Raw genomic sequence first — 27,171 nt, 5'->3', positions numbered from 1 at the left:
AGTCATGTAACCCCATGGACTGCAGCCTGGCAGGCTCCTCTGTCCATGGACTTTTCCAGGCAAGAATACCGGAGTGGGTTAGGACCCTGGTTTTTAAGACGTGGGTCGGGAAGATCTCCTGGAGAAGGAAATGGTAACCCACTCCAGTATTCTTGCCTGGACAATCCCATGAATGGAGGAGCCTCGTAGGCTACATACAGTCCATGGGGTCGCAAAGAGTCTGACATGACTGAGCAACTTCACTTTCTTTCTTTCCTGTCTTCATAGGATCCAATGGGTTTTTAGTTTTCTTTATGGACAACACACAATCTGAGGCGGGAGGAGTCCCAGCATTCTCCCCACCCCACCCTTTGGGACTCAGTTGCTTCAGGTCTAAGACTTTAGTTCTGCCTTTTGAGGAAGAGCTCAATACAGATAACTAGACAGGGGAAGACCTGGTGATTCTGTTACTGGATCCCTCCCCCTCTCCCTGCCCTTCCTCAGGCTTCCTCTGTTCTTTAAGGGCTAGATTTGGCCACGAAAGGAATCAACTCCCCTGAACCTTCCCTGAAACCTGAAGAATTAGTGTTCTGAAGATTTTCAGTGTCTTCTATCAACCCAGTGCAAGAATCTGGGATACTGTAAGTTGTGGGGCGGCAGGATAGCATCGAAAATACTGGAAATGCTGTGTAGTCAATACCATGTCCCAAAGAATGTACCACAAACGTGATGTGATCTCTTTCCATCACCTCCCCAGCCTCCTATCTGTCTACCAATCCCCCATCTTGAATGCTGATGCCCCTGCTACACTGGATTTAAGAGGCTCTGCCTCACCTCAGAGCTTTGCACACACTGTTCCCTTGGCTTGGAACACTTTTCCCCACCTCGCTTTCCTTGCTAAATCCTAGTGCTTATTCATCTGTTAGATAAATTTGATGAGAGCAGCAGGAACAGCATCTCAAGTACTCACATCATAACCTCAGCACCTGCACAAAGAAAGTGCCCATGAAATATCTGATAAAGCAGCTGGATTAGCCAAGATGAAGCCAGATAAAGCAAGAATGACTACTGATGCATTAGGGTGTTGAGAGTGGTTTTGTTTTGCCACTTTTAACCTATCTGTATTACAATGATTCTACTTCCACGAGGAAAAAAAAAAAGTTAGAAAGTAAAAAAATTCATAATTTCTTTCCAAAGGAATCTTAGTCATCAAAAGTAGACACATTTTATGTCTATTTTCACAACAATTTTAACATAATAATTTTTTTTTTAAAAGGCAGGAATGAAGCTGCCCCCTGTCAGACACCAAAGATGCCCTTTTGGAGCTTGAAGTCATTGCTACTTCTCCAGTGCAGCCTGGCCCCTCCATCAATACATCACACTCTGTCCTGTGCCATCCTAGCCCAGCAGATAGACAAAGTACATCTACACAGCTCAACCTCCTGCATCCTTTGACTTGAGTGCCATGCTCACTCTCATTGTCATGGATCCAGAAGAGGTGGCTCTGATGCCTGGTCATTCAGGCAACAGACCTGATTTCTACCTCAGGCCAGGCCTGAGACAACGCAAACTCGCTTCTTAGAGCACTAGGATTCTTTTAGAAACCTGTTTCACCTTAGCACCAGTTCTGTTTCTCTTTGTTCAACAGCAGCTGCACTGATGGGCTGCCAACAGGCCTGAGTCGGTAGAAGAGGTATTATTTAGTTGGAAGGGAGTTTTCTGTCAATCTGGATTAAAACAAACTAACAAACCCAAAACAGAGGCGGTATCAATTATATTGCAAAGTAGTTCTCCTTGGGAAAAAGGATAGAAGCTTTAGATCTACTGGGTCTTTGTTTTAATAATGGTTCAGCTTGGCTGACCCCGGGTGAGACAGTCTAACTAAGGCTATGAAAGACAGTTCCCCCAAAATGATAAAATGCAAGAGCGGTCCCTACCCTGCTCCTCCCCCAACCAAGTGTAGGCCCTGTAAAGATAAAGAGAGGCACAGAAAACTCTGTGGCTGGCTCCACAGGGAGTCAAAACCCGAGCATCACTATCAGTTGTGGTACCATCAATGAGTGGCAATAGACACTGAGTCTTCTGGTAATTAATCAAAGCAGGCCATCCAAATCATTCATTCTTTTGTCTGGACACAGACATATGGTGGCCCCTGTGAAAGCACTAAGCATCTGTTTCCTTCACTATATGAACCTCCAATTAGTCACATAGGGTCTTCCCAGGCACATAGTTTGGTTTATTTATTTTTTACATATATCCCCCCTGTTTTGAATTTCCTTTCCATTTATGTGACCACAGAGCACTGAACAGAATGCTATACAGTAGGTTCACATTAGTTATCTATTTTATTGTTGGTGTGGTTTAGTTGCTCAGTCACGTCTGACTCTTTTGTGACCCCATGGACTGTAGCCCGCCAGGCTCCTCTGTCCATGGGATTTCCCAGGCAAGAATACTGGAGTGGGTTGCCATTCCTCTCTCCAAGGGATCTTCCCAACCCGGCGATCAAAAACCGTCTCCTGCACTGCAGGTAGATTCTTTACCACGGTGTATATATGTCAATCCCAATCTCCCAATTCAACAGTTTGGTTTCTTAGTAACAGTTTATATGGTACGGGTTATGCTTGCTGGTATAAACCTCAAAAAATGGATGAAAATAACACTCTAAGTACTGTTATATCAGGACAATGGGATTATGAGTAGCTTTGGTCTTTTAATCAATTACTTGGGTCAATTTTTCATTGTGATGTAGAGACATCATTTCTAGATATTTTAAAAGACAGAAAAATATTCCACAGCTTTCAAAAGATTTACTCCTTCTGCAACAACCAGAGACCTTCATGTAGGGGCCACATCCTCAAGTCATAAAAATGGCAATTTTACAACAAGGGAAAATAACTTTTCACTGCCAGTCCTCACCCTCCGGCTGAAGACAGACCATATCTTAGGAACTGCCTATAATAACCCTCAAACAGATAATAACACTCAAACAGATAAGATCCTTCACCTGCATCATAGCTTTTCACTCAGCAATAGGCACGTGATTTCCTTTCTCCCTAAATGGCTTACATACTCTGTTGAAATTTGTTTCTATAATACACATGGACACTAAATCTTTCAGAAAATAAAAGCTCTAGGTAAAAAGGAATTTCTCGGTTGTCCACTACTGTATCCCGAAAAGTACTGGCACAGAGAAGGTGTTCAATAAACAGTGTTAAATGAGCTAATGAACAAACATGATTTTCTATTCCTTTGGGTACAGTGAATAAAACAACAATTAAACTTGTTTCTTGAAAAAGTTTCTTGATATCATAGAGGACTCTTCACCACTGGAAAAGTTTAACACTTCTATTAGGGATAACGCAGAAAATATTTCTGCATTGCAGAGGAGGCTGAACCAAATGACCTCTAAAACCCCTCTAAACCCCCAGACCCTATAACTTGATGAACACCACTGGGTAAGAGGATCAGCTACTTAAAGCTTCTTCCCAGGTAGAGTGAATTACCATGCTCTGATTAAAATAAAGATAATAGCTGCCCTGGGACTTGGATGCCAAAATACTAACTCATCCAAAATGTGGACACATCCCTAGGGAAGAAATGCTCTTGCTAATCACCAGTCACACTCTGGAAACAGCAGATGTGCCTCAGGGGCCTCTGAGACCCTAATACAAAAACCACGCTTGGGAAAATGGCGAAGCTAGGGGTCGAGATCAAAATGGAAATAAACAGAATCACACCAGACTGAAGTTCCTGTTGCCCAGCCAACAATAAATCCACTTGAGACGTCTCAATTTAGCCTTGAAATTAAAATGGATATAACTGAATATAACCACTTCAGAAGACAGAAAATACTACCTCTGATATGTAAAGATTCTTGCTCAGTAAAATGTCATATTTACTTGGGATATCAGATTAAGATATTCAAGTCCAAGAATGTCAGTCTCAAGCTGAGAGCAACTTATTTTGACTGAAGTTTTCTTCAATCTGAACGAGAGGCAGTTTGTAGGGAAAGGAGATTTGATCACGGTTTCCTAAACAACTTAAAAAAACAACTAATTCTAAAGGAGTAACTGGGGACATTCCATTCACAATCAACTTTGGAGTAATTCTTTTCTCTCAACGCACCCTTCCCTTCTTTTGTTCAAATCACAGACTAGATAAGGGAAAAGGAGGGGGCAGCGAATTCTACCATCAAGGACTCTATATGAGACCTTGGGGCTGGGTTTGGAGAATCTTTTGCATTCACTGGGGTTGTTTTGAAGACCTAAGTGCAAATACTACACTAAGACAGTACCTGAATGAACAAAGTGAAACCATTCAACAATTCCTTGCAAGTTGCATGAAAAGACTTTGTAACTTTGTAGTCAACTCCTGATCACCCCTACCACAACTTGATCCAAAAAAAAGTCCTCTGTTTTCAAACTGTAAGTAATTTAATCTTAATTCTAGTGACAACAGGGAATGTGCAGAGAAAGCAGGCACCTCCTCTGTGCACATATACTTTGTAAAGTCGCCTCTGTTTTTGAATGAGCAAGGTCTTACACAAGAATTCTGAGGGATTAAGTTCACATCTGGTTGGCAGACCTGGTGTTGGATATGACTACGGCCACACAACTGAGTCTTAAATCCACATACTGTTCCTATTTAGCTGACATATATGAACTAACTAATTTATAGAAAATGTGCAGCAAATTATTTCTTCCACCTCCCCCTTGCCCCAAGAATGCACCAGTAATAGGTGTCACTGAAAGACATCCTCCCCCTACACACACAGAATATTTGCATTCCTAGCCACTGTCCAATTATCTTGTTGTTTTAGTTATCTGAATCACTGCTCTGGAAATGAGAGAGAGAGAGAGAGAGAGAGAGTGTGTGTGTGTGTGTGTGTGTGTGTGTTAGGGAAGGGGTTGGGGTAGGGGGATGGGGGTAGTAATTTAACCAGATGAACTTGACCTCTCTGGACCTCAATTTTCTCACCAGAAAAATAAAGGGATCAGCCCAGAGACTGCAAATCCCCTCATTAACAACAATCTATGACCACTAATTATCAAGAGGAGACCTGAATTCTTAAGAGTATGTCATTAAATATTAGAGTTTAAAATGCCTACAAGACCCACAGTTACGCTTCAATATGACCACTGCACATGTTCCGAGGGTGGAGAATACCTTTGAAAACATCTCTGGCAGCTGAACCACCAAACCAGGTTAGAACCCGGAGAGGGACTCCGCTAAATGATGGGGAAGAGGTGCAAAAAGAGAGGGTATCTGGGGGAGGAGTTGCAAGAAGAGCCGGGGCGGGCGGTGGGGCTGGGAGGGTGGGGGTAGGATCTGAGAGCACAGTCTTGCATTTTGCACTTCTGGGCTTTCAGAGCTTCCAGGATCTCCCGGAGACTTGGGTCTATATACCTACAAACCCTCTGCAGCCACCACCTGCAGCTACACAGCGGTGAGCAGGAGAAGAGGAGGAAAGGAACAGGCGGTGACAGAGCGGGAAAAGCCTCTCTCAGAGAGCCCACAAGCCCATGGGACGAAAATGGACTTTGAACAGCGACAAAGAAAGGGGGAAAGAGAAAGAAAACGGACTCCGCCTTCCCCACCCGGCTCTTCTCCTATCAGTAAAAAAAAAAAAAGGGGGGGTGGGGGGGGAGGCCGCCGCCGCCCCTTCCCTTCGCCCTTCACCCGGGATGAGGAGCCCGGCTGAAGCCGCGCCCTTTAAGTCCCGCTGCCGTCCAGGCCGGGTCAGGAGTCGCCCACTGAGCCCTGCACCCCCCGCCCCGCCCGCAAACTCGCGGCCTGAGCATCCCCTTCCCTCCCTCCCTCCCCGGCTCCCTCGTCCCAGTCCCGGGGCACCCGATTCTCCACGCACCCGCCATCCCTTCCTCTTCCCGCGCCCCCGCCTCCGGCCTTCCAACCGCAGAGCGCTTTAAGACTTTCACCCATCCGGACAAGGGGGCCCTTTGAAAACTTTGTCTGTGTATCTAGGGCTTTTGTCCACATCCTGGGCAGGGCCCGGTTACCGGCGTGGGTGCCGGAGGGTGTCCGGAATCTCTGAAAGCTGGGGAAGCCACCACGGAAATCCCTCTCCTTTATTTTTGAGCCGGTTTCTTCCACCCTAAGACACGGCGCTTGGACTAACAATTCCCACGCCCTGGTCGCCCCTCGGCGCGGGGGAGCCGGGAGGAAACCCCCGCACCCGGCGCCTTTCTCCACCGCCACCAGAGAAAAGGTGTGCGCGGGGAGAGGGAGGCCGAGAAACACCGTGGCAAAAACGACCCTGTTAAAAGAAGAAAAAAAAAAAAAACACAGGAAAGGGGTCCTTTTTCTCCCACATCCCCAGAACCGGGGCGATCCACAGTTGCATCACGTAGTAGCCGAGCCTCCCGGCTCCTCGCCCTCCCCTTCGCCCCAGACGCGCGCCCAAATTCATGCACACTCCCAGAGCCACCGCCGCAGCCGTCCCGCGCCCCCGCCCCGGCCCCCGGGGTCCCGGCCGATACCCTCCGGCCAGCGGGAACCTCCCACCCCCACCAGCGCCGGAGGACAGGCGGACGAGGAAAGCGAGGCCCCGGCACTCACAGATGGTCTCCCCACGGCTACGGCCATCGCGGCGGCGGCGGCTCTGGTTGCGCCCGGTTGCTCTCCGCCAACACTAGCGACTGCTGCTCAGGCTCGGGCTCGGGCTCCGGCTCGCCACCCCCGCGCCTCCCTGGCGGCTGCGCTCTGCTTGCGCCCAGCTCCCGCGCGCCACCAGCAGCATCTACTGCCCCCACGCCGCCGCCCCTCCCGCTTTATTAGAGCAACATGGCCACCCGCCTGGAAGGGACCATTTGCTTCCCCAGGAAGGGGTGTGAGCCGGCGCGCCCAGGCTGAGGCGGTGGGAGGGAGGAGGATGGGCGGGTCTCCAGCCCCGGTCAGCCAGCCCCGGCCGTCGGGCTCGCCCTCCCCGAAGGGAGCGATCGGCTCCGAAAGGACGCGCTCCAGTGCCACCCGGAGCGCCCTCCAAGCCTGTGCGCTGCCCGCCACCCCCCGTTCCACCACGTGCTGGAGTCCGAGTAAAAGCCTGGGCGCAGAGGTCCCAGCCCTGGGTCCCGCCACGCGCTTCCCCAAGCTGGTAGTTGGAGCGCCTGCGGAGAGGGAGACGGGGCCCTGGGGCGAGACAGGTCCACGCGGACAGCATCTCGCCGAGAGTTAGCCCCATGGCAAGCACGCCCTCCTAGGAGGAACAGGCTTGAAAGGGGAGTGGGTCACTAGGGAGAGCGGCGGGCGACCGAGGTGGTGTTGGACAGACCCATGCGAGGGGAGAGTTGCCCCTCCACAATTCTCTCCTAAAGGAGAGACTCAAATGCAGGCAGCTGGAAGCTGTCACTGTAGCGTGCGGCCGGGTAGGCAACCCCACCGAAGAGGAAGAGGCCGGAGTAGTTGCAGCCGTGCACCGCTAACCACCGCCTGCCAGAGAGGAAGAAAAGGACGCCCCAGCCGGAGAACGAAAGCAGCTGCTGACTGCCCTAGAGCGTGGGGGCCGAGGCCTCCCCTGGGTGTAACCGGAGAGCTGGGCACAAGTGAGATCGCTGGAGACCCGACCCCACGACCCGGAGGCGGGCGCGCGGGGCGGCGGCGGCGCCAGGCGGGTGACCCTGGAGCGGGCGCGACTCTGAGCGCGTGGGACTGGAGACTGCTTTGCGGTGGGGAAGGGTTTTTCCGGGAGGTGTTGGAGCATTGCTGCGTGTCTGTGCTGCGGGAAGAACAACAGAGTCCCGCTGCACGCGGGGTGGCGCGGCGCCTCGGCCAGGGCTGGGGTGGCGAGGTGGGGCTGGGGTGGCAAGGTGTGTTTGGGGTGCTGTAGATTACCGCGGCCCCCCGTGGAGTCGCGGTGGCGGGGGTGGGGGGCCCCTGACGACACGGTGATCGAGGATAGCGACCGGTGGGGGAAAGGGAAGCCGCTGGATCCTAGCGCAGGGAAGGTGTGGTAAGGCTGTCTGTAATCAGCCCACGGGATTGCGCCCTTGAGGAAATCCTGGGCCTATTGAATTAGTTGAAAAGACAAACCGCCTCTTCAGACTGGGGCGCCTCAGAGTCTGAGCTGAGACTTCAGCTACCCGGGTTTCTCGGGGCCTTGGGTTTGCCGCTCCAGCTGTCTCTGCCCCCAAGGGTGCAGGATTCAAACTGGCTGCGCCACCTTTGCCTAAGTGTTGAGTGAGCTCTGGGTGCGCTTCCCGCTGTTACGAGACAGACACTGGGTTGTCCCGGGAGGGGTTGAGGGGCTAGAGACAACCCAGGCTGAAGTCCATCCGCAGGGTGCCCATGGGACCGCCGGGAATGAGAATACGATGAAAGAGCTCTCAGTGAAAGGGCTTCCCAGGTGGTTCAAGTGATGAAGACCCCGCCTGCCAATTCAGGAGCCACTGTTCCATCCCAGGGTGGAGAAGATCCTCTGGAGGGAGAAATGGCAATCCACTCCAGTATTCTTGCCGGAAAAATCCCACGGACACAGGAGCCTGGCTGGCGAGTGAAGGTGAGGTTGCAGAGAGTTGGACACCACTGAACACACACACACTGGATGAAAGAAAGATGAGCAGCTCCTGTCTGTAGCCCAGACCCTCAGAGCACTAACCTCTTCAGTTCTGACCAGTGTCTTCCCCTAGGCTTCAGATCTTTGTAAGACAAGACCACCAATTTATGTCAAGCAGACATGAGGCACCCTAGGTACTGAGTTAGGATTACCAGGTGCATGGGTGCTGTGCAAAGGGAGGGGGAAGAAATACTTATCCGCAGCTCTCTGTGGTATATGGACATTGGGTTCCTTCTCCTGGAGGGAGGATTTAAGAGCAACACTGCCCTGGACCAGAGGGCAGGTCCCTCCACAAGCTGCCAACCCCATAAGGGCAGCCGCAAACCAGCCCTCCATTTTGTGTTATATTGACCAAACCAGACTGCAGGGTCTTATTAATTGTTTTTAATTTTATTGACTTATTTTGTTTGCAAATGCTTATATTGAAAGGGGCCAAAGGTAGCTCAGATGGTAAGGCGTCTGCCTACAATTTGGGAGACCTGGGTTCGATCCCTGGGTTGGGAAGATCCCCTGGATATGGAAATAGCAACCCACTCCAGTATTCTTGTCTAGAGAATTTCATAGAGAGGAGCCTGGTGGGCTATAGTCCATGCAAGAGTCAGACATGACTGGGCAGCTAAGCATAACAACAACTACAGCCTGACTACCTAGATTCAAAATCCTGGCTTTACTGTTTGACAGCTGTGTGACCTTGGGCAAATTACTTAACATTTCAATGCTTCAATTTTCTCATCTTTAAAACCTGTTTAGTGATCAGTCCTTCCTAATAGGGTTGCTAAGGGCTTAGATTACCTTTTTAATTCTGCCCAGCACTGTGCTAGCAACTAAAAAACTATTTTTTAATGAGGATGCCTCTCTGACTCTTAACCAGTACATAGTCTGCTGAGAGACAGATGTTGAAGAACTCTAATAAATAGGCCAAATCCTAGAAAAGATATTTGAATTATGGGATTTTAAAGCATAGAAGGAGCCATTCACTCTGCCTGTCAGAACGGGAAAGGCTTCACCAAAGAAGTGGAGGGGAGAGGGCAAGGAAGACATTCCAAACAAGGGATGAGAATGAGCGAAGAGTCAGTGGCTTCAGGGGTAATGATGCTGTGGCGAGGATAGGTATTGGCATTTGCTAGTACATAGGAGCGTAGAGAGAGCCTGGTAGAGTTGGGGAGCACACAGCACTCCGTATTATCACTTACCAGCTTTGTCACATTGAGCATGTTAGCCTTTCTTCATCTCATTTTTTTCCTATTGCAAAATAGGGTAGTAACAGTGAGTCCTGATGCAGGATATCCATGTTCCTGCCCCCAAGAGAGCCTGAATGTAAAGGGCTTTCTTTCCCTTAGGTTCAGTTAGCTGAGTTCGGGCAATGGGGAGCAACAGCAATACAGCAGAGGAGTCTGGTTACTTATTCCTCTAGGCTCCTTTGCTATGGTGTGACTGCAAGCTGGCTAATTCTGAAGCTCACAGTGACTAGGTTTTTCTAGGGTAACCCAGGGTAACCTGGAGGAAGAATGGCAATCCACTCCAGTATTCTTGCCTGGAAAATCCCATGGATGGAGGAGCCTGGTGGGCTGCAGTCCATGGGGTCGCTAAGTTCAAACTTTCTGGAAACTTTTGAGACTGAAAAACAGCATTGGTACCATTAGTAACTACACTAGAACAATAGGCCAAAACCAGGACTTAGGGTCACCCTAGCTATTATTATAAGATGTTATTAATTGAAAGATGGTCATACTAATACACATCTTTTACTGGACTATGAATGTCTCAAGGCAAGAGTGCTTATTTGTGTTACATGAAGTCTGATATATTCAGTAAACATTGAACTGTATTAGAATAGAGATGAGACTATTCCTTCTTCAGGGGATCTTCCTGACCCAGGGATCAAACTGCATCTCTTACATCTCCAGCATTGGCAGGTGGATCCTTTACTGCTAGTGCTACCTGGGAAGTCTGCACACACAAAGTCTGATACATTCAATAAATGTTTAATTACATTGGAATAGAGATGAGGCTCGGAGAAGACAGTGGCACCCCACTCCAGTATTCTTGCCTGGAAAATCCCATGGATGGAGGAGCCTGGTGGGCTGCAGTCCATGGGGTCGATAAGAGTTGGACACGCCTGAGCGACTTCACTTTCACTTTTCCCTTTCATGCATTGGAGAAGGAAATGGCAACCCACTCCAGTGTTCTTGCCTGGAGAATCCCAGGGACGGGGGAGCCTGTGGAGCTGCCGCCTATGGGGTCGCACAGAGTCGGACACGACTGAAGCAACGCAGCAGCAGCAGCAGAGGTGAGGCTAGGGGTTAAAAAAACCCGTTATTGCCATGCTAAGGATTTAGAAAAGATTTCCTGATGCTGGGAAAGATTGAGGGCAGGAGGAGAAGGGGCGACAAAGGATGAGATGGTTGGATGGCATCATCAACTCAGTGGACATGAGTTTGAGCAAATTCCAGGAGATAGTGAAGGACAGGGAAGCCTGATATGCTGCAGTCCATGGGGTCACAATGAGTCGGACACGACTGAGGGATTGGACAACACAAATACAGACAGAACGTAAATTAACAGTTACTCGGGACTGATGTGGTAGAGAAGTAATAACTAAGTAATATCTAAGGGGTATGGGATTTTTTTTGAAATGATAAAAATGTTCTAAAATGTATCATGGTGACATGTAAGGTTCCAGTTGTTCTGTTCTGTATCAGCAGTAAGTATATTCAGTTTTTAAGTTTTTAGTCATTCTAGTCATTTTTCAGTGGTACCTCAGTGATCTTTTAATTTGCATTTCTCCAGTGACTAATGGTGTTGACAGTCTTTCCATTTGCTTATTTTCCATGCATATACCTTCTTTGGGCTTCCCCAGTGGCTCAGACAGTATAGAAACTGCTGACAATGTGGAAGACTGTGGTTTAACCCCTGAGTTGGGAAGATCCCCTGGAGAAGGGCAGGGCAACCCACTCCAGTATTATTGCCTGGAGAATTCCATGGATAGAGGAGCCTGGTGGGCTCCAGTTCATACGGTCGCAAAGAGTCAGACTGAGTGACTAACACTTTCACTTTCATACCTTCTTTGGTTATGTGGGGTTTTTTGCTGTTTTTTTATTAAACTGAGTTATTTTATTGTTTATTCTTATGCTTGATGTATGTTTTACACATATTTCTACGGTTCGTCATTTCATTTTCTTCAGTTCAGTTCAGTTCAGTCACTCAGTCGTGTCCGACTCTTTGCAACCCCATGAATCGCAGCACGCCAGGCCTCCCTGTCCATCACCAACTCCCGGAGTTCACTCAGACTCACGTCCATCGAGTCAGTGATGCCATCCAACCATCTCATCCTCTGTCGTCCCCTTCTCCTGCCACCAATCCCTCCCAGCATCAGAGTCTTTTCCAATGAGTCAGCTCTTCGCATGAGGTGGCCAAAGTATTGGAGTTTCAGCTTTAGCATCAGTCCTTCCAATGAACACCCAGAACTGGTCTCCTTTAGAATGGACTGGTTAGATCTCCTTGCAGTCCAAGGGACTCTCAAGAGTCTTCTCCAACACCACAGTTCAAAAGCATCAATTCTTTGGGCACTCAACTTTCTTCACAGTCCAACTCTCACATCCGTACGTGACCACAGGAAAAACTATAGCCTTGACTAGACGGACCTTTGTTGGCAAAGTAATATCTCTGCTTTTTAGTATGTCATCTAGGTTGGTTATAACTTTCCTTCCAAGGAGTAAGTGTCTTTTAATTTCATGGCTGCAATCACCATCTGCAGTGATTTTGGAGCCCAGAAAAATGAAGTCTGCCACTGTTTCCACTGTTTCCCCATCTATTTCCCATGAAGTGATGGGACCAGATGCCATGATCTTAGTTTTCTGAATGTTGAGCTTTAAGCCAACTTTTTCACTCTCCTCTTTGACTTTCATCAAGAGGCTTTTGAGTTCCTCTTCACTTTCTGCCATAAGGGTGGTGTCATCTGCATATCTGAGGTTATTGATATTTCTCCCAGCAATCTTGATTCCAGCATGTGCTTCTTCCAGTCCAGCATTTCTCATGATGTACTCTGCATATAAGTTAAATAAGCAGGGTGACAATATACAACCTTGGCGTACTCCTTTTCCTATTTGGAACCAGTCTGTTGTTCCATGTCCAGTTCAAACTGTTGATTCCTGACCTGCATACAGATTTCTCAAGAGGTCAGGTCAGGTGGTCTCATCTCTTTCAGAATTTTCCACAGTTTATTGTGATCCACACAGTCAAAGGCTTTGGCATAGTCGATAAAGCAGAAATAGATGTTTTTCTGGAACTCTCTTGCTTTTTCCATGATCCAGCGGATGTTGGCAGTTTGATCTCTGGTTCCTCTGCCGTTTCTAAAACCAGCTTGAACATCTGGAAGTTCATGGTTCACATATTGCTGAAGCCTGGCTTGGAGAATTTTGAGCATTAATTTACTAGTGTGTGAGATGAGTGCAATTGTGCGGTAGTTTGAACATTCTTTGGCATTGCCTTTCTTTGGGATTGGAATGAAAACTGACCTTTTCCAGTCCTGTGGCCACTGCTGAGTTTTCCAAATTTGCTGGCATATTGAGTGTAGCACTTTCACAGCATCATCTTTCAGGATTTGAACTAGCTCAACTGGGATTCCATCACCTCCACTAGCTTTGTTTGTAGTGATGCTTTCTAAGGCCCACTTGACTTCACATTCCAGGATGTCTGGCTCTAGGTGAGTGATCACACCATCGTGATTATCTTGGTCGTGAAGATCTTTTTTGTACAGTTCTTCTGTGTATTCTTGCCACCTCTTCTTAATATCTTCTGCTTCTGTTAGGTCCATACCATTTCTGTCCTTTATCGAGCCTATCTTTGCATGAAATGTTCCCTTGGTATCTCTAATTTTCTTGAAAAGATCTCTAGTCTTTCCCATTCTGTTGTTTTCCTCGATTTCTTTGCAATGATCGCTGAGGAAGGCTTTCTTAACGCTCCTTGCTATCCTTTGGAACTCTGCATTCAAATGGGAATATCTTTCCTTTTCTCCTTTGCTTTTCACTTCTCTTCTTTTCACAGCTATTTGTAAGGCCTCCTCAGACAGCCATTTTGCTTTTTTTGCATTTCTTTTCCATGGGGATGGTCTTGATCCCTGTCTCCTGTACACTGTCATGAACCTCCGTCCATAGTTCATTTTCTTAATAGAGCAGAAAATTTTATATGATGGAGTATAACTGACTTTTTTTCTTTTATGGATTGAGCTCTTGGTGTCTAAGAAATCTGTCAAATCTTTGTTTTTTTCTAGAAGTCTGTAGTTTTTGTCTTTACATTTAAGTCTGTGCACAGTTTTGAGTTAATTTTTGTATATGGTGTGAGATATGGATGAAAGTTTATTTTCTCACATATGCAATTTTTCCAGCTTCACATATTGGAAAGATTATCCTTTCTCCACTGAATTGCCTTTCTACCTTTGTCAAAAATTGATCAAGCATATATATGCTTGTCTAGACTAATTTCTATTCTGTGTATTGGTCAATGTGTCTATCCTTTTGCCAACACCACACAGCCTTGGTTTCTGTAGCTTTCTAATAAGTCTTGAAATGAAGAAATATGAACTCTCCAACTTTATTCTCTTTGAAAATTACTTTCACTAATCTAAATTGCTTGCCTCTGTATAAGCTTGTAAAATCATACCAAAAAATCGTGATGGGATTTATTTTGGATTGTATTAAATCTATAGAATCACTTGGGAGAATTAACATCTTAACACTATCGAATCTTCCAGTCCATGAACATGGTATTTATTCCCTCTGCTTGCTTTTTTTTAATATTTTAATTTCATAATACAGATTTTGCACATATTTTTTTTTCCCAACAGTTTTATCAAAATACAATTCACAGGCCATCTGGTTGTTGTTCAGTCGCTCAGTCGTGTCTGACTCTTTGTGACCACATGGATTGCAGGACACCAGGCTCCTCTGTCTTCCACTATCTCCCAGAGTTTGCTCAAACTCATGTCCATCGAGTCGGTGATGCCATCCAACCATCTCGCCCTCTGTTGTCCCCTTCTCCTCTTGCCTTCAATCTTTCCCAGCATCAGGGTCTTTTCCACTGAGTTGGCTTTTCATACCAGGTGGCCAAAGTATTGGAGTTTCAGCTTTAGCATCAGTCCTTCCATTGAATATTCAGGGTTGATTTCCTTTAGGATTGACTGATTTGATCTCCTTGCAGTCCAAGGGACTCTCATGAGTCTTCTCCAGCACCACAACGCTCAGGTTTTTTTATGGTCCAACTCTCATATCCATACATGCACATATCATACAATTTACTCATTTAAAGTATACAATTCAACTTTGTTTTTAGTAGATTCACCAGTTCCAGTCTCACAATTTCCTCCCTTTGTTTTCCTTCAGTCCTAAGGATGATTATGATTCCTAATTTTATTGGTCTTTGGGTGCCTTGCCATCCTTATTTGTTTGGCTTCAGTGCTTCTCACATTTTAGTACATATGAGTCACTTGGAGATCCTGTTAAAATGCAGATTCTAAAATCAGTAGGTCTGGGGCAGGAGCTGGTACTCCTTGGGTCCATCAGTCTCCCAGGTGATGCTGACACTGCCGATTTGGTGATTATACTCAACTAGGAAGTGTTTATAGTTCTACCCTTTATTTAAGAGGTTTTTTGTTCATTAATTTTTTTTATTTGAAACATCTGCTGTAATGCTTTCCCCCCCACCATGGAGACTTTGGTCGATATATAAGGAAACAAGAAAAAAGTTGATATTGTCATTCATGAGCTCAATTTCTTTCCCTGTTATTGAAACAATTGGTTAAAAATTCATTCTAGGCAATGTTAAATTTACCAGTAACTCAAACTCTGCCCTGTTCCTGTTGCTTTTTCACTATTTGAAAATCAGGACAATATTAGCCCTTCTTCAGTCCTTGGCATTTCTTATTTTTCTCTGGTTTTCCAAAGCTGACTGACACTAATCTACAATCACTTATGCAAAGTCTTTCATGGATAATTCATTGAGGCCTGGAACGTTTAACTCACTTAAAGAAAGCAATTGGTTGCTCACTTACCACATTGGATTTCAGTGACCTTTTAATCACGTTAATACTACATTTTTCATTTTAAAATTATTCTCTCTGAGAGAGGAAATGAAATTAAAGTTGGGTAGCTTTTACTTTTCTCTGTCATCTGATAGCATTATATCATCAGCATCAATAGGTGACTTTATTCTCCTTTTCACCCTCTTATGACAAGTATTACTTAAAAAGGAAGAAACAATTTTTGAAAAATTCTTAATCAAGTCTGTAAGTATTAATCCTTTTAGGTTTGTGCTACTCCTTAATACATGCTCCTTTTTAAAATCTAATCTTATTAAGGAGCATTCTGTGAAATGATCTGCTCCCTGGAGTATGATGACTTGGCCTACCGGTCACTCTTTGGCAGCCAGCCCCAGAGTTGGGTCAGTTCCCATAGTTCTGGCATCTCTAATTCTCAGATAATTCCTTTCTCCCTGTAGCCAATTATTGTAATATTAGTTATTACTCCTTTTTTGTGAGCCTAAAAATTTACATAGTTGAAGTCCATTCAACCATTAGATATTGACACTGGATTAGAACAGATTCATACATGCTGCTGTTGCTGCTGCTAAGTCACTTCAGTCGTGTCCAACTCTGTGTGACCCCATAGACGGCAGCCCACCAGGCTCCCCTGTCTCTGGATTCTCCAGGCAAGAACACTGGAGTGGGTTGCCATTTCCTTCTCCAATGCATGAAAGTGAAAAGGGAAAGTGAAGTTGCTCAGTCATGTCCAACTCTTAGCGACCCCATGGACTGCAGCCTACCAGGCTCCTCTGTCCACGGGATTTTCCAGGCAAGAGAACTGGAGTGGGGTGCCACTGCCTTCTCCAGGTTCATACATACATACCTGTATATTCGAGCAGCAATATCACTTCTACATTTTCACCTTTTGTCTCAACCTGTTTGCAATCCATCATTCTACCATCATCAATTTCTACCAGCTGAATAACTCTCTGGCCCATGAGATTCCTCTGCACTGCCATCTCTCTTATTGTCAACTCCTTCCTTTTGAATGAGGTAAAATTTTCTCTCCCTATTTCAATCATCTATCAATATCTTGATTCCTCATCTATCAATATTTATTAGATTACTTTCATTTCCTTTTGTTAATTTATCTGGCTTGAGGGCATTGCTCAACCAGTCCATCCTAAAGGAGATCAGTCCTGGGTGTTCATTGGAAGGACTGATGTTGAAGCTAAAACTCCAAAACTTTGGCCACCTGATGCGAAGAGCTGACTCATTGGAAAAGATCCTGATGCTGGGAAAGATTGAGGGCAGGAGGAGAAGGGGATGACAGAGGATGAGATGGTTGGATGGCATCACTGACTCAATGGACATGGGTTTGGGTGGACTCTGGGAGTTGGTGATGGACAGGGAGGCCTGGCGTGCTGCGGTTCAAGGGGTTGCAAAGAGTTGGACACGACTGAGCAACTGAACTGAACTGAAAGTTCAGTCATGTGGAAAGGGGAGAGGGTAGGACTGTACTCCTAAGATGCAGTTGCTTGTTGACAGAATCTGCAGTTTACAGAATGGAGTCAGTGTAGTTCAGCCACATGACATCATAAAATATGTTTGGCCAAATGCACATGAAATGCTACTCAACATCACTAGTCTTTAGGGAAATCCAAATTAAACCACAATTATTTACCACCTCCTAGAACGGTGAAGGACCAGGCAATGGCACCCCACTCCAGTATTCTTGCCTGGAAAATCCCATGGATGGAGGAGCCTGGTAGGCAGCAGTCCATGGGGTCGCTAAGAGTCGGACACGACTGAGCGACTTCACTTTCACTTTTCACTTTCATGCATTGGAGAAGGAAATGGCAACCCACTCCAGTGTTCTTGCCTGGAGAATCCCAGGGACGGGGGAGCCTAGTGGGCTGCCCTCTATGGGGTTGCACAGAGTCGGACATGATTGAATTGACTTAGCAGCAGCAGAATGGTGAAAGTTAGAAAAAATTGGCAATACCAATTGTTAGGGAGGATGTGGAGTAACAAACTCTGATGTATTGTTAATGAGAATGTAAAATATACAACTACTTTGGGAAACAACTTGGCAATTTCTTACAAACATTAAATAATAAGTCATATGATTCAATAATTCCATTCAGAGGTACTTACAAGAGAGACAAGAACTTGTACCCACAAAAAGAATATTCATAGCAGCTTTATTCATAGTAGTCCTGAAATGGAAACAATCCAAGAGTCCCTCAGCAGTTTAATCGGTAAATAAATTGTGGGCTATCTGTACAATTGGATACTACTCAACAATAAAATAGGGGCTTCTCCAGTGGCTCAGCGGTAAAGAACCCACCTATAATGTGGGAGCTGCAGGAGACATGGGTTCGATCCCTGGGTCAGAAGATCCCCCAGAAGAGGGCACGGCAATGTGCTCCAGTATTTTTGCCTGGAGAATCCCACGGACAGAGGAGCCTGGCAGGCTATGTCCATAGGGTCCCAAAGAGTCGGACATGACTGAAGCGACTTAGCACAGTCAAAATAAAATAATCCACAGATAATGCAAAATGTGGATAGGTCTCAAAAGCATTATGCTGAATGAAACAAGCCAGACACAGAAAAGTGCATACAATATGATTCCATTTATATAAAATTCTAAAAACCCAAAACGTACTTATAGAAAGCAAAATAGTGATGGCCTGGGGTCTCAGGTAGGGTGGATTAACTTGAAAGGGCACAAAAGGAATTTTTGAAGTAATATGTTTTAAATTCTTTTCTTAGAGCCAAACTGATGGATCTTTTTTAAAATTAATTAATTTACTTTTGACTGTGCTGGGTCTTCATTGCAAGAGTTGCAGCTAGAGGGGGCTACTCTTTGCTGCAGTGCGTGGACTTCTCATCACGGCTTCTCTTGTTCTAGAGCATGGGCTCAATAGCTGTAGCCCACGGGCTTAGTTGCTCCGTGGCATGTGGGATCTTCCCTAGCCAAGGATCAAACCCATGTCCCCTGCAATGGCAGGTGGATTCTTAACCACTAAACCACCAGGGATGTCCCCAAAGTGTTCTTTATTATGATTGTGGTGGTGATTACATGAGTGAATTAATTTGTCACAGTTCACTGATCTCTATACTTAAAATGGATATGTATTATTGTCTATCAGTTATACATAATAAAATTTATTTTTAAAATTATTGTACCAAGGTAGCCATTGTTATGTCAAAAACTATAAGAGTAGGTCTCTTTTGTCTATTTAGATTTATTGAATATCTACTCTGTTAGACATCAGGCAAGGTATTTTGCACGCATATTTCATTTAGTCATCACAACGTGCTTAGTCACTCAGTCGTGTCCAGCTCTTTGTGACACTTTGCCCTGTAGCCTGGCAGGTTTCTCTGTCCATGGAGTTTTTTGGGCAAGAACACTTGAGATGTTTGTCATGTTCCTTCTCCAGGGGGTCTTCCCGACCCAGGGATTGAACCTGTGCCCTCTGTGTCTCCTGCATTGCAGACATACTCTTTTCTTGCTGAGCCATCGGAGAAGCCCAAGTTATCACAACAGCCCTCTGATAACTGCTCTATTTTACAGATGAAGATAATGAAGCACAGAGACTTTAAGAAAATTGCCTAATGTCCAATTATCATTGTGGCATTAGGAAGTGGCAGAGACTCCATCCCCACCTTAACACGCACATCATTCTTCATGCAGCTCTTTGAAATTTTACTTACCAAGTGTAAGAGAATCACCAGCATTACTGAAACACTAAGGAACATAAGGTTTAGCATTTGAAGGAGAATCCTCAGATATGAAGAGACAGTTAGGCAAACCTAACTCTGTTGTTACTGAGGGTATGTTTATCACAGCTTGGAACACCTCCATATATGCACTCAACATGCCTCACTATTGTTGTTTTGCTACGTTATTTCACCTGACCCTTGAGACTCCCTTCCTTCCTGCTGCCACTATCATATCGCACCCAGGGTCTGCTGATCCCTTTTAACACTCTGATCCCAATCCAGACAAAACCCCTCTTTAGGACCCCTTTGCATGCTTTTCTGTTTGTTTTTTTTTTCCGTGTGTGCTTAGTCACTCAGCCATGTCCAACTCTTTGCAACCCTTTGGACTGTAGCCTGCCAGGCTCCTCTGTCCTTGGGATTTTTCAGGCAAGAACACTAGAGTGGGTTACTATTTCCTTCTCCAGGGAATCTTCCTGACCTAGGGATCAAACCTGCATCTCCTGTGTTTCCTACATTGCAGGCAGATTCTTTACCCACTGAGCCATATTGTTCCCCTTTAGCCTAACAGAACTGAACAAAACTTAAAACAAACAAACAAAAAAGACTTTAATGCTGCTGCTGCTGCTGCTAAGTCGCTTCAGTCATGTCCGACTCTGTGCGACCCCATAGACGGCAGCCCATCAGGCTCCACCGTCCCTGGGATTCTCCAGGCAAGAACACTGGAGTGGGTTGCCATTTCCTTCTCCAATGCATGAAAGTGAAAAGTGAAAGTGAAGGTGCTCAGTCGTGTCCGACTCTTAGCGACCCCACAGACTGCAGCCTACCAGGCTCCTCCGTCCATGGGATTCTCCAGGCAAGAGTACTGGAGTGGGGTGCCATTGCTAGTGGAGTACAAAAGGCAAATAAGCAAAGTGGATAATTATGATTAAAACCATCTGACTTACAAAATATTCTTACCATCTGTTAAGTAAATGTTTATCAGTCATGTATTATGGGAAGAAGAAATTATTCACTATAAGACGTGTGTATAGTTTATCATTTCTGTTAAAAGGAGGATAGAAAAAGGCTCCTAAAACAAGTGTGCATAGAATGTCTTCAGAAGGAAGGATGCACAGGAAATTGCTAATAGTGTTTGCTTCTGTGAAAGGGCATATGGGGCAGGTGTGGGCCAAGTTAATAAACATTGTGGGTGCCTCAACCATATCCATTTTACCCAAATGCATTTGGAAAACTGACTTTTTCTCCAGGGATGTCTCTGATTGATATAAATATGGTTCCATTTTCTTGACCTGTTACATGTGACCCAATTTTGTCTGGTGAAATGAGAGGATAGTATTGCTGCAAGCTTCTGGAATTATGCTTTATCACTCTTAGGAGAGATTAACATGACGCTTGCCTGGTGGTTCAGACAGCAAAGAATCTGCCTGCTAATGCAGGAGACCCGGCTTCGATTCCTGAGTCAGGAAGATCCCCTGGAGAAGGGAATGGCAACCTAATCCAGTATTCTTACCTGGAGAATTCCACAGACAGAGGAGCCTGGCAGGCTACAGTCCATGGGTTGCAAAGAATTGGACATGACTGAGTGACAATCGCTTTCACTTTTCATCAGCTTTTCTGCTGGACACAAACAAGGGAGAATGAAGCCAACTGTTTCCATTTTACAACTATGCAAGAAATCAGCCTCAGGCTGAAGCCCATGAACTAGAGAGCAAAGTAGAAAGACAGGAAAAATCTGGTCCTTGATGATACTGTTAAGCGGCTAACTCAACTAACTCTTCAACCCTATCTTGCATTTATGTGATAAATGAACTGATACATTTCACTATCATTTAAGCCAGCTTTGGTCAAGTGTCAAGTTTCTGCTACTTGTAGCCAAAAACAATTAATGGAGATGGAGACTGTTTACCTTCTATATACTTTCTATCTTTTCCTTTTTAAATCATGTGCGTGTACATCTACTTAAAAAGATTGTAAGAATTTACTGTGTTCCAGGCATTGAGAAATAGAGTATTCAAGTGCCCTTTAATCTTAAAATCTCTTTAAGAGATTTGCTTCTTTCTCCTCAATGAGGTCAACCATCCCAACTCCTCTACAAGGAAGATATGGATTTACACTTCACAGAGTGAATACAAGTTGGACTATATGAAACTGACATTTTTGTAGGTCAAGATGGTCAAATATTGGCAATTTTACAGTATGAATCACTAAACACAGTATTCACATAGAAGAAATTATACATAAGTTACACACATTACTAGGCTCATCAGACTCCCATGCCAATACCCTGAATAAGCTTGGCCATTAATCAACTTTCCCTTAGGCTTTCCCCAGTTGCTGGCTGTTTTCATCATTTCTACCCCTAGATCTCAGAGAACTGATGGCAAAAGACCAGATCAATACACATTCATGTTGTCTACTCCTTTTTTTTTTTTTTAATATATATTTTCTAGTGCCTATCATTTCCCCTGGCTGCTACTCCATGCTTTCTACTGACAGAGAAAACCAAATCTTCCCAGCAGGAGTGCCCTGAAAAAGTGAAAGTGAAAGTTGCTCAGTTGTGTCTGACTCTTCGACCCTACGACCCTACGGACCATTCAGTCCATGGAATTCTCCAGGCCAGAATGCTGGAGTGGGTAGCCGTTCCCTTCTCCAGAGGATCTTCCCAACCCAAACCCAGGTCTCCCACATTGCAGGCAGATTCTTTAAAAGCTGAGCTACAAGGGAAGCCCAGGAGTGCCCTATCCCTGCTAATATGCAAATTGGCACATGTATCTATAGCTCACAGCATCCCTTTTCCTTCCCAAAGATGCTGATCCCCAGACCCTGCCCTGTCACTTGTCTGATGGTGAAGCAGAAAGTAAAAGAAACACAAAGACACTAATATATCATGACATAGAGTATTGGTTAGCTGCTGCTGCTGCTGCTAAGTCACTTCAGTCCGACTCTGCGATCCCATAGATGGAAGCCAACCAGGCTCCCACATGTATTGCTGCATAAAAAATTACCCAAAATGTAGTGACTTAAAATAATAAACACTGATTATCTCACAGTCTCTGCAGGTCAGGAAGTCAGAAGCAGCATATCTGGGTGGTTCTGCCTCAGGGTCTCTTATGACATTACAGTCATGGTGTTGTTGGTTGGGGCTGCAGTCATCTGAAGCCTTGGCAAGGGCAGAAAGGGATGCTCCCAAGGTGGCTCACTCAGATGCCTGGCAAGCTGGCACTGGTTATTGGTGAAATGATGCAGTTCTTTCCCATGTAGATGTCACCATAGGGCTGTTTGAATATCCTTGTAATAAGGTAGCTGACTTTCCCCAAGTAAGTAATCCACAAGAGAGAAGTAAGCCAAGTGGAAGTTATGAGGTAGACAGTTAGGAAAGTCACACACACACTCTGCAACATCCCATTTGTTATCAAGTTATCTCTATTCAATATAGGAGGTGACCACACAGGGGTTACCAAGAGGCAAGAATTGTAGGGACTATCTTGGTGGCTGATGTAGCTGTAATTGTCTCCATTTCACAGATGAGAAAACTGATGCTTGTAGGGTCTATAGATATGTCAAAGTCATACACTTCATGAGAATTTGGTAGATGCTGATGGGAAGCCAATGCAGGCTGACTTTCAAGCCCAAGCGCTGGTTTCTGTCATCCTGCCCCTGACATACTACCCCAGAATGACTTCACGTTGCTTTGTCACCATTAAATTAGTGTTTAATTATTTTATAATTTTTCAGTTTTCTTATAAGGCTATATATATGATAGACCTTAAGTGAATAGTTACTTACATATACATCCAATAAAGTAACTTTTAAAAGTAAAAGGATTAACACCCTTATTACAAAGTGTTTCAGTAGCAAATTATATTAATAATTGTTATCATTATTAAGGGAACTGGAAGAGTGATTGGACAAGAATTAGACTGATCCTCACGGAGAGGATTGAGGAGGAAAAAGAAGCTAAATCCATCGATTCTTTTTAGGGTTAATACAAAACTGAGTCTGATCACCTGTTTTTCTCTGATCCTTATTAGCATCAACCTTCCCTATCAGATAAAACAGATTAACCAGAATGTGACTGAATTTAAATGTGTAATCAATTCTTCTCTGGTTCTATGCAATGACAAAGTTTATATTTGTGTTTTGATTGAAAACTTTTTTTTTTACTTTTAATTTTTGTTTAGATAAATTACATATGTGTATACATACAATTTATTTATAAGAATCTTTAATAATCCAACCTCTCAGAGAAAAGCACATTAATACGCTGTTATGTTTTCTCCTAAAACAGTGAATTTTTTTAAAAATTGAAGTGTAGTTGATTTACAATGTTATGGCAGTCTTTGCTGTACAGCAGAGCAACTCATTGCTTTGCCAACAAAGGTCCGTCTAGTCAAAGCTATGGTTTTTCCAGTAGTCACATATGGATGTGAGAGCTGGACTAAAAAGAAAGCTGAGTGCTGAAAAATTGATGCTTTTGAACTGTGTTGTTGGAGAACTCTTGAGAGTCCGATCCCACCAGTCCATCCTAAAGGAAATCATTCCTGAATATTCATTGGAAGGACTGATACTGAAGCTGAAACTCCAATAATTTGGCCATCTGATGCAAAGAACTGATGCAAAGAACTGACTCATTGGGAAAGACCCTTATGCTGGGAAAGATTGAAGGCAGGAGGAGAAGGGGACGACAGAGGATGAGGGGGTTGGATGGCATCACCCATTCAATGTACATGAGTTCGAGTAAGCTCTGGGACTTGGTGATAGACAGGGAAGCCTGGAGTGCTGCAGTCCATGGGGTTGCAAAGAGTCAGACACGACTGAGAGATTGAACTGACTGACTGAAAGTGACTCAGTTATACACATATAGACAAACTTTTTTTGTACTCTTTTCCATTATGGTTTATCACAGGATATGGAATATAGTTCCGTATGCTATATACTAGGACATTGTTGTTTATCCTTCTTTATGAAATAGTTTGTGTCTACCAACACCAAACTCCAGTACATCCCTCTTCCTCCCCATCCCCTTGGCAATAGCAAGTCTATTCTCTATGTCTAAGAGTTTGTTTCTGTTTTGCAAATAGGTTCACTGTGCTATATTTTAGATTCCACATATAAGTGATATCATGTATTTGTCTTTCTGACTTACTTCACTTAGTATGATAATCTCTACTTGCATTAAAACAGTGAATATCTTTATATAAATAAGGTGATGCTAAAAATAGTACTTTATCCTTTTTTTTCTCCTTAACATTTTTATATTGTTGAAGATTCAAGAACATTGCTTTTTAAATAGCCCCTTGATTATTTCTGATTGCAGAGGTACTATGACCTCTGCAAAAAATTTGGAAATTTCTGAAAAATACAAAAACAAGGATCACTCACAATCCTACCATTCAGATAGCCATTGTCAGTATTTCTTTATATTCACTCCTAGATTTTTCTCTACACATATTTACATATATAGATAAATATAGTGCTAAGCCATGTCCGACTCTTGCGATCCCATGAACTGTAGCCTGCCAGGCTCCTCTGTCCGTGGAATTCTCCAGGCAAGAATACTGGAGTGGGTTGCCATTTTATATAGATAAATACATATTTGTAAAAACAAAAGGGGTATTTTGTTTTATAGTCACCTTTTCACTTAAAAGTATATTAGAACATCTTTCCATATTAATGCATACAAGTCTTCATTACATTTTTGATGAGCACAACTACCCATTGATATCTAGATTATACCTATATTTCATTTTTATAAATAAGCCTGTGGTCAATAATCTAGCACATAGATCTTTCACTAGTCATTGAGTTATTTCCTTAAAATATATTCCAACTAGTGATGTTGATGAATATTGTAGGGACTTGAGAAAAACCCCTCATCTTTTGCCTCCTCTCTCTGCCTCCAGTGCTTCGTAATAACTCCCTCTACATTTCAGGAGTCTTGTAGAAATATCTCTGGTGCTTCTGGGCTTTGCAAGTCCCTATGCTCCAGAGGAAGCCCAGGGGCAGGGAAGGAAATAGAGGCAGGCAGAAGTGGGCAGCTGACTGGGTGTGAGCATTGCCCCTCTAGTTGCACTGAGCTGAGGGGCTCTGGAGCATGGCATCAACAGTGTCTGCTGTAGTATTGCTAACCTGGTTTTATGTTATGTTTTTGTTTTTAAGTTTTTGGCTACTTCCCTTGGCATGTGAGACCTTAGTTCCCACACCAGGAATCAAACTCTTATCCCCTGCATTGAAAGGTGGAGTCTTAACCACTGGACTGACAGGGAAGTCCCTAACCTGGTTTTAAAGTTAAATAAACTTGAATTCAGGAAGGTTACCTGCCCAAAATTACATTGTAATTGAGTGGCAGAACTGGGGATCTATTTAGTGTGACTACAATCCCATACTTGTTGCTCTTTCTAAATCACGTTAATGTTGTAGGTACACTCTGGATATTTTGGAGTTAATCCCAGAAATTTCGAGCTAAGAAATACATTAGACATTTTTGAGTCCGTTCCTTAGGATGAGAACTCAGGAGTCAGGAAGGCTTATTAGCCTCTAAGTCTGAGACTGTAAAGCTGGATGGTTTCAGAGTAGGATTGACTCTGCAGACTGCCATACACTGCTCCTTCCACAACAATGCACAGCCCCGCTCTGTAAATATATTAACTCATTAAGAAAATTAAAAGATACATATTATCTACTTTTATTTCAAATCTAATATACATTTGAAAGTTAAAATTACAGAATGGCCTCATTTCTTCTAAGTAGTATCAAGAGCCCTGTGTCTACTGGAATCTTAAAGATTATTCCACATTTGATTATTCCTCTTCTTGCTGCCGCACACTTTCTCCAAGGAAGTCATTTCCCAAATAAAAGTGTTATAGCTGAAATTAAATTAGCAATTAAAAATAAATGAACTACTTGCTATAGTCTCTAGGAGCCACTTTGTATCAACTAAAGTGTTATTCATTTAGCAAACTAAAAATCACCCGCATAATTTTATTTATATTCACCCTTTCCTCAGGTGCTATGAACAGGGACTTCTGTAGCTTTAAAATATGAGGCAAGTAATCTAAGATGTTTTCTCTAGTGCAAAGCATACTATAAAGACCCATCATAAGACTGTGATGGCAACCATTTAAAATGCAGGGGGAAATGTCATTACACCATTTTAATCATTTGATGAACTAATTGAAAGAAGCACAGTGGGATTTCCCTAGTGGTCTAGTGGTTAAGAATCTACCTGCCAACGCAGGGGAGATGAGTTCAATCCCTAGTGTGGGAAGATTGCATGCCACAGAGCAACGAAGCCCGTGTGCCACAACTACGGAGCCTGTGTGCCCTAGAGCTCATGCTGCACAACAAAAGAAGCCGCCATAATGAGAAATGTGCATACATACTGCAACCAGAGAGGAGCCCCTGCTCACCACAACTAGAGAAAGCCTGCAGCAGCACTGAAGACCCAGTGCAGCCAAAAGTTAATTATTTTTTTAAAAAAGGAAGCACAGTAATTCTTATCTAAAATTACACTAAAATTAGACACATTGCTTGTATCTAGGGGAGAACAAATATTTTATTAAAATTTTAGCTTGAAAATTAATGCCATATGTGGGGATTCTGATTTAATGCAAAGTCACACTAACAATACAATTCCCCATAAGGAATCCAGAGACACTGACTAGTTTCTTTATTATTTTTGCAGTTTTTAAAAATCCTCATATTATTTTTACTCATTTTATAAGTATTTAATTTATACTATGCAACATGAATTGCTTTGAAGCTTCCTCCTTCTGTTCCCTGACCCAGTGCCACAAAGAGCAGGATGTAACATTCTTCATTCTTATCTTATTGGAGTGATGTAATTTTTTCATAGTGGACTTTTTCTTGTCCCTGT

At 44.1% G+C, this 27,171-nt stretch overlaps 1 protein-coding gene across 8 annotated transcripts in view; it reads right to left on the bottom strand.

The window, feature by feature from the left end:
• Positions 1-27,171, bottom strand: part of SEPTIN11 (septin 11) — a 139,328-nt gene that overhangs the window by 92,851 nt on the left and 19,306 nt on the right. For 6 of the 8 annotated variants that reach the window (XR_003035030.2, XM_059887575.1, XM_059887576.1 and 3 more), the window contains exon 1: positions 6,556-6,772. The exons of 1 other annotated variant lie outside the window; for it this stretch is intronic. Coding sequence is in view for 6 of the 7 variants with exons in the window: in XM_059887575.1 (XP_059743558.1) it covers positions 6,556-6,582 (27 nt within the window). In the remaining variant the exon portion in view is untranslated. Of the gene's footprint in view, positions 1-6,555; positions 6,773-27,171 lie in introns of those variants that run through there. One more of the 8 variants, NM_001082447.2, reaches the window with a different exon arrangement.

This window comes from Bos taurus, chromosome 6 (genome assembly GCF_002263795.3).
Source record: "Bos taurus isolate L1 Dominette 01449 registration number 42190680 breed Hereford chromosome 6, ARS-UCD2.0, whole genome shotgun sequence".
NCBI lineage: Eukaryota > Metazoa > Chordata > Mammalia > Artiodactyla > Bovidae > Bos > Bos taurus.
This window is presented reverse-complemented; position numbering and strand designations above follow the sequence as displayed.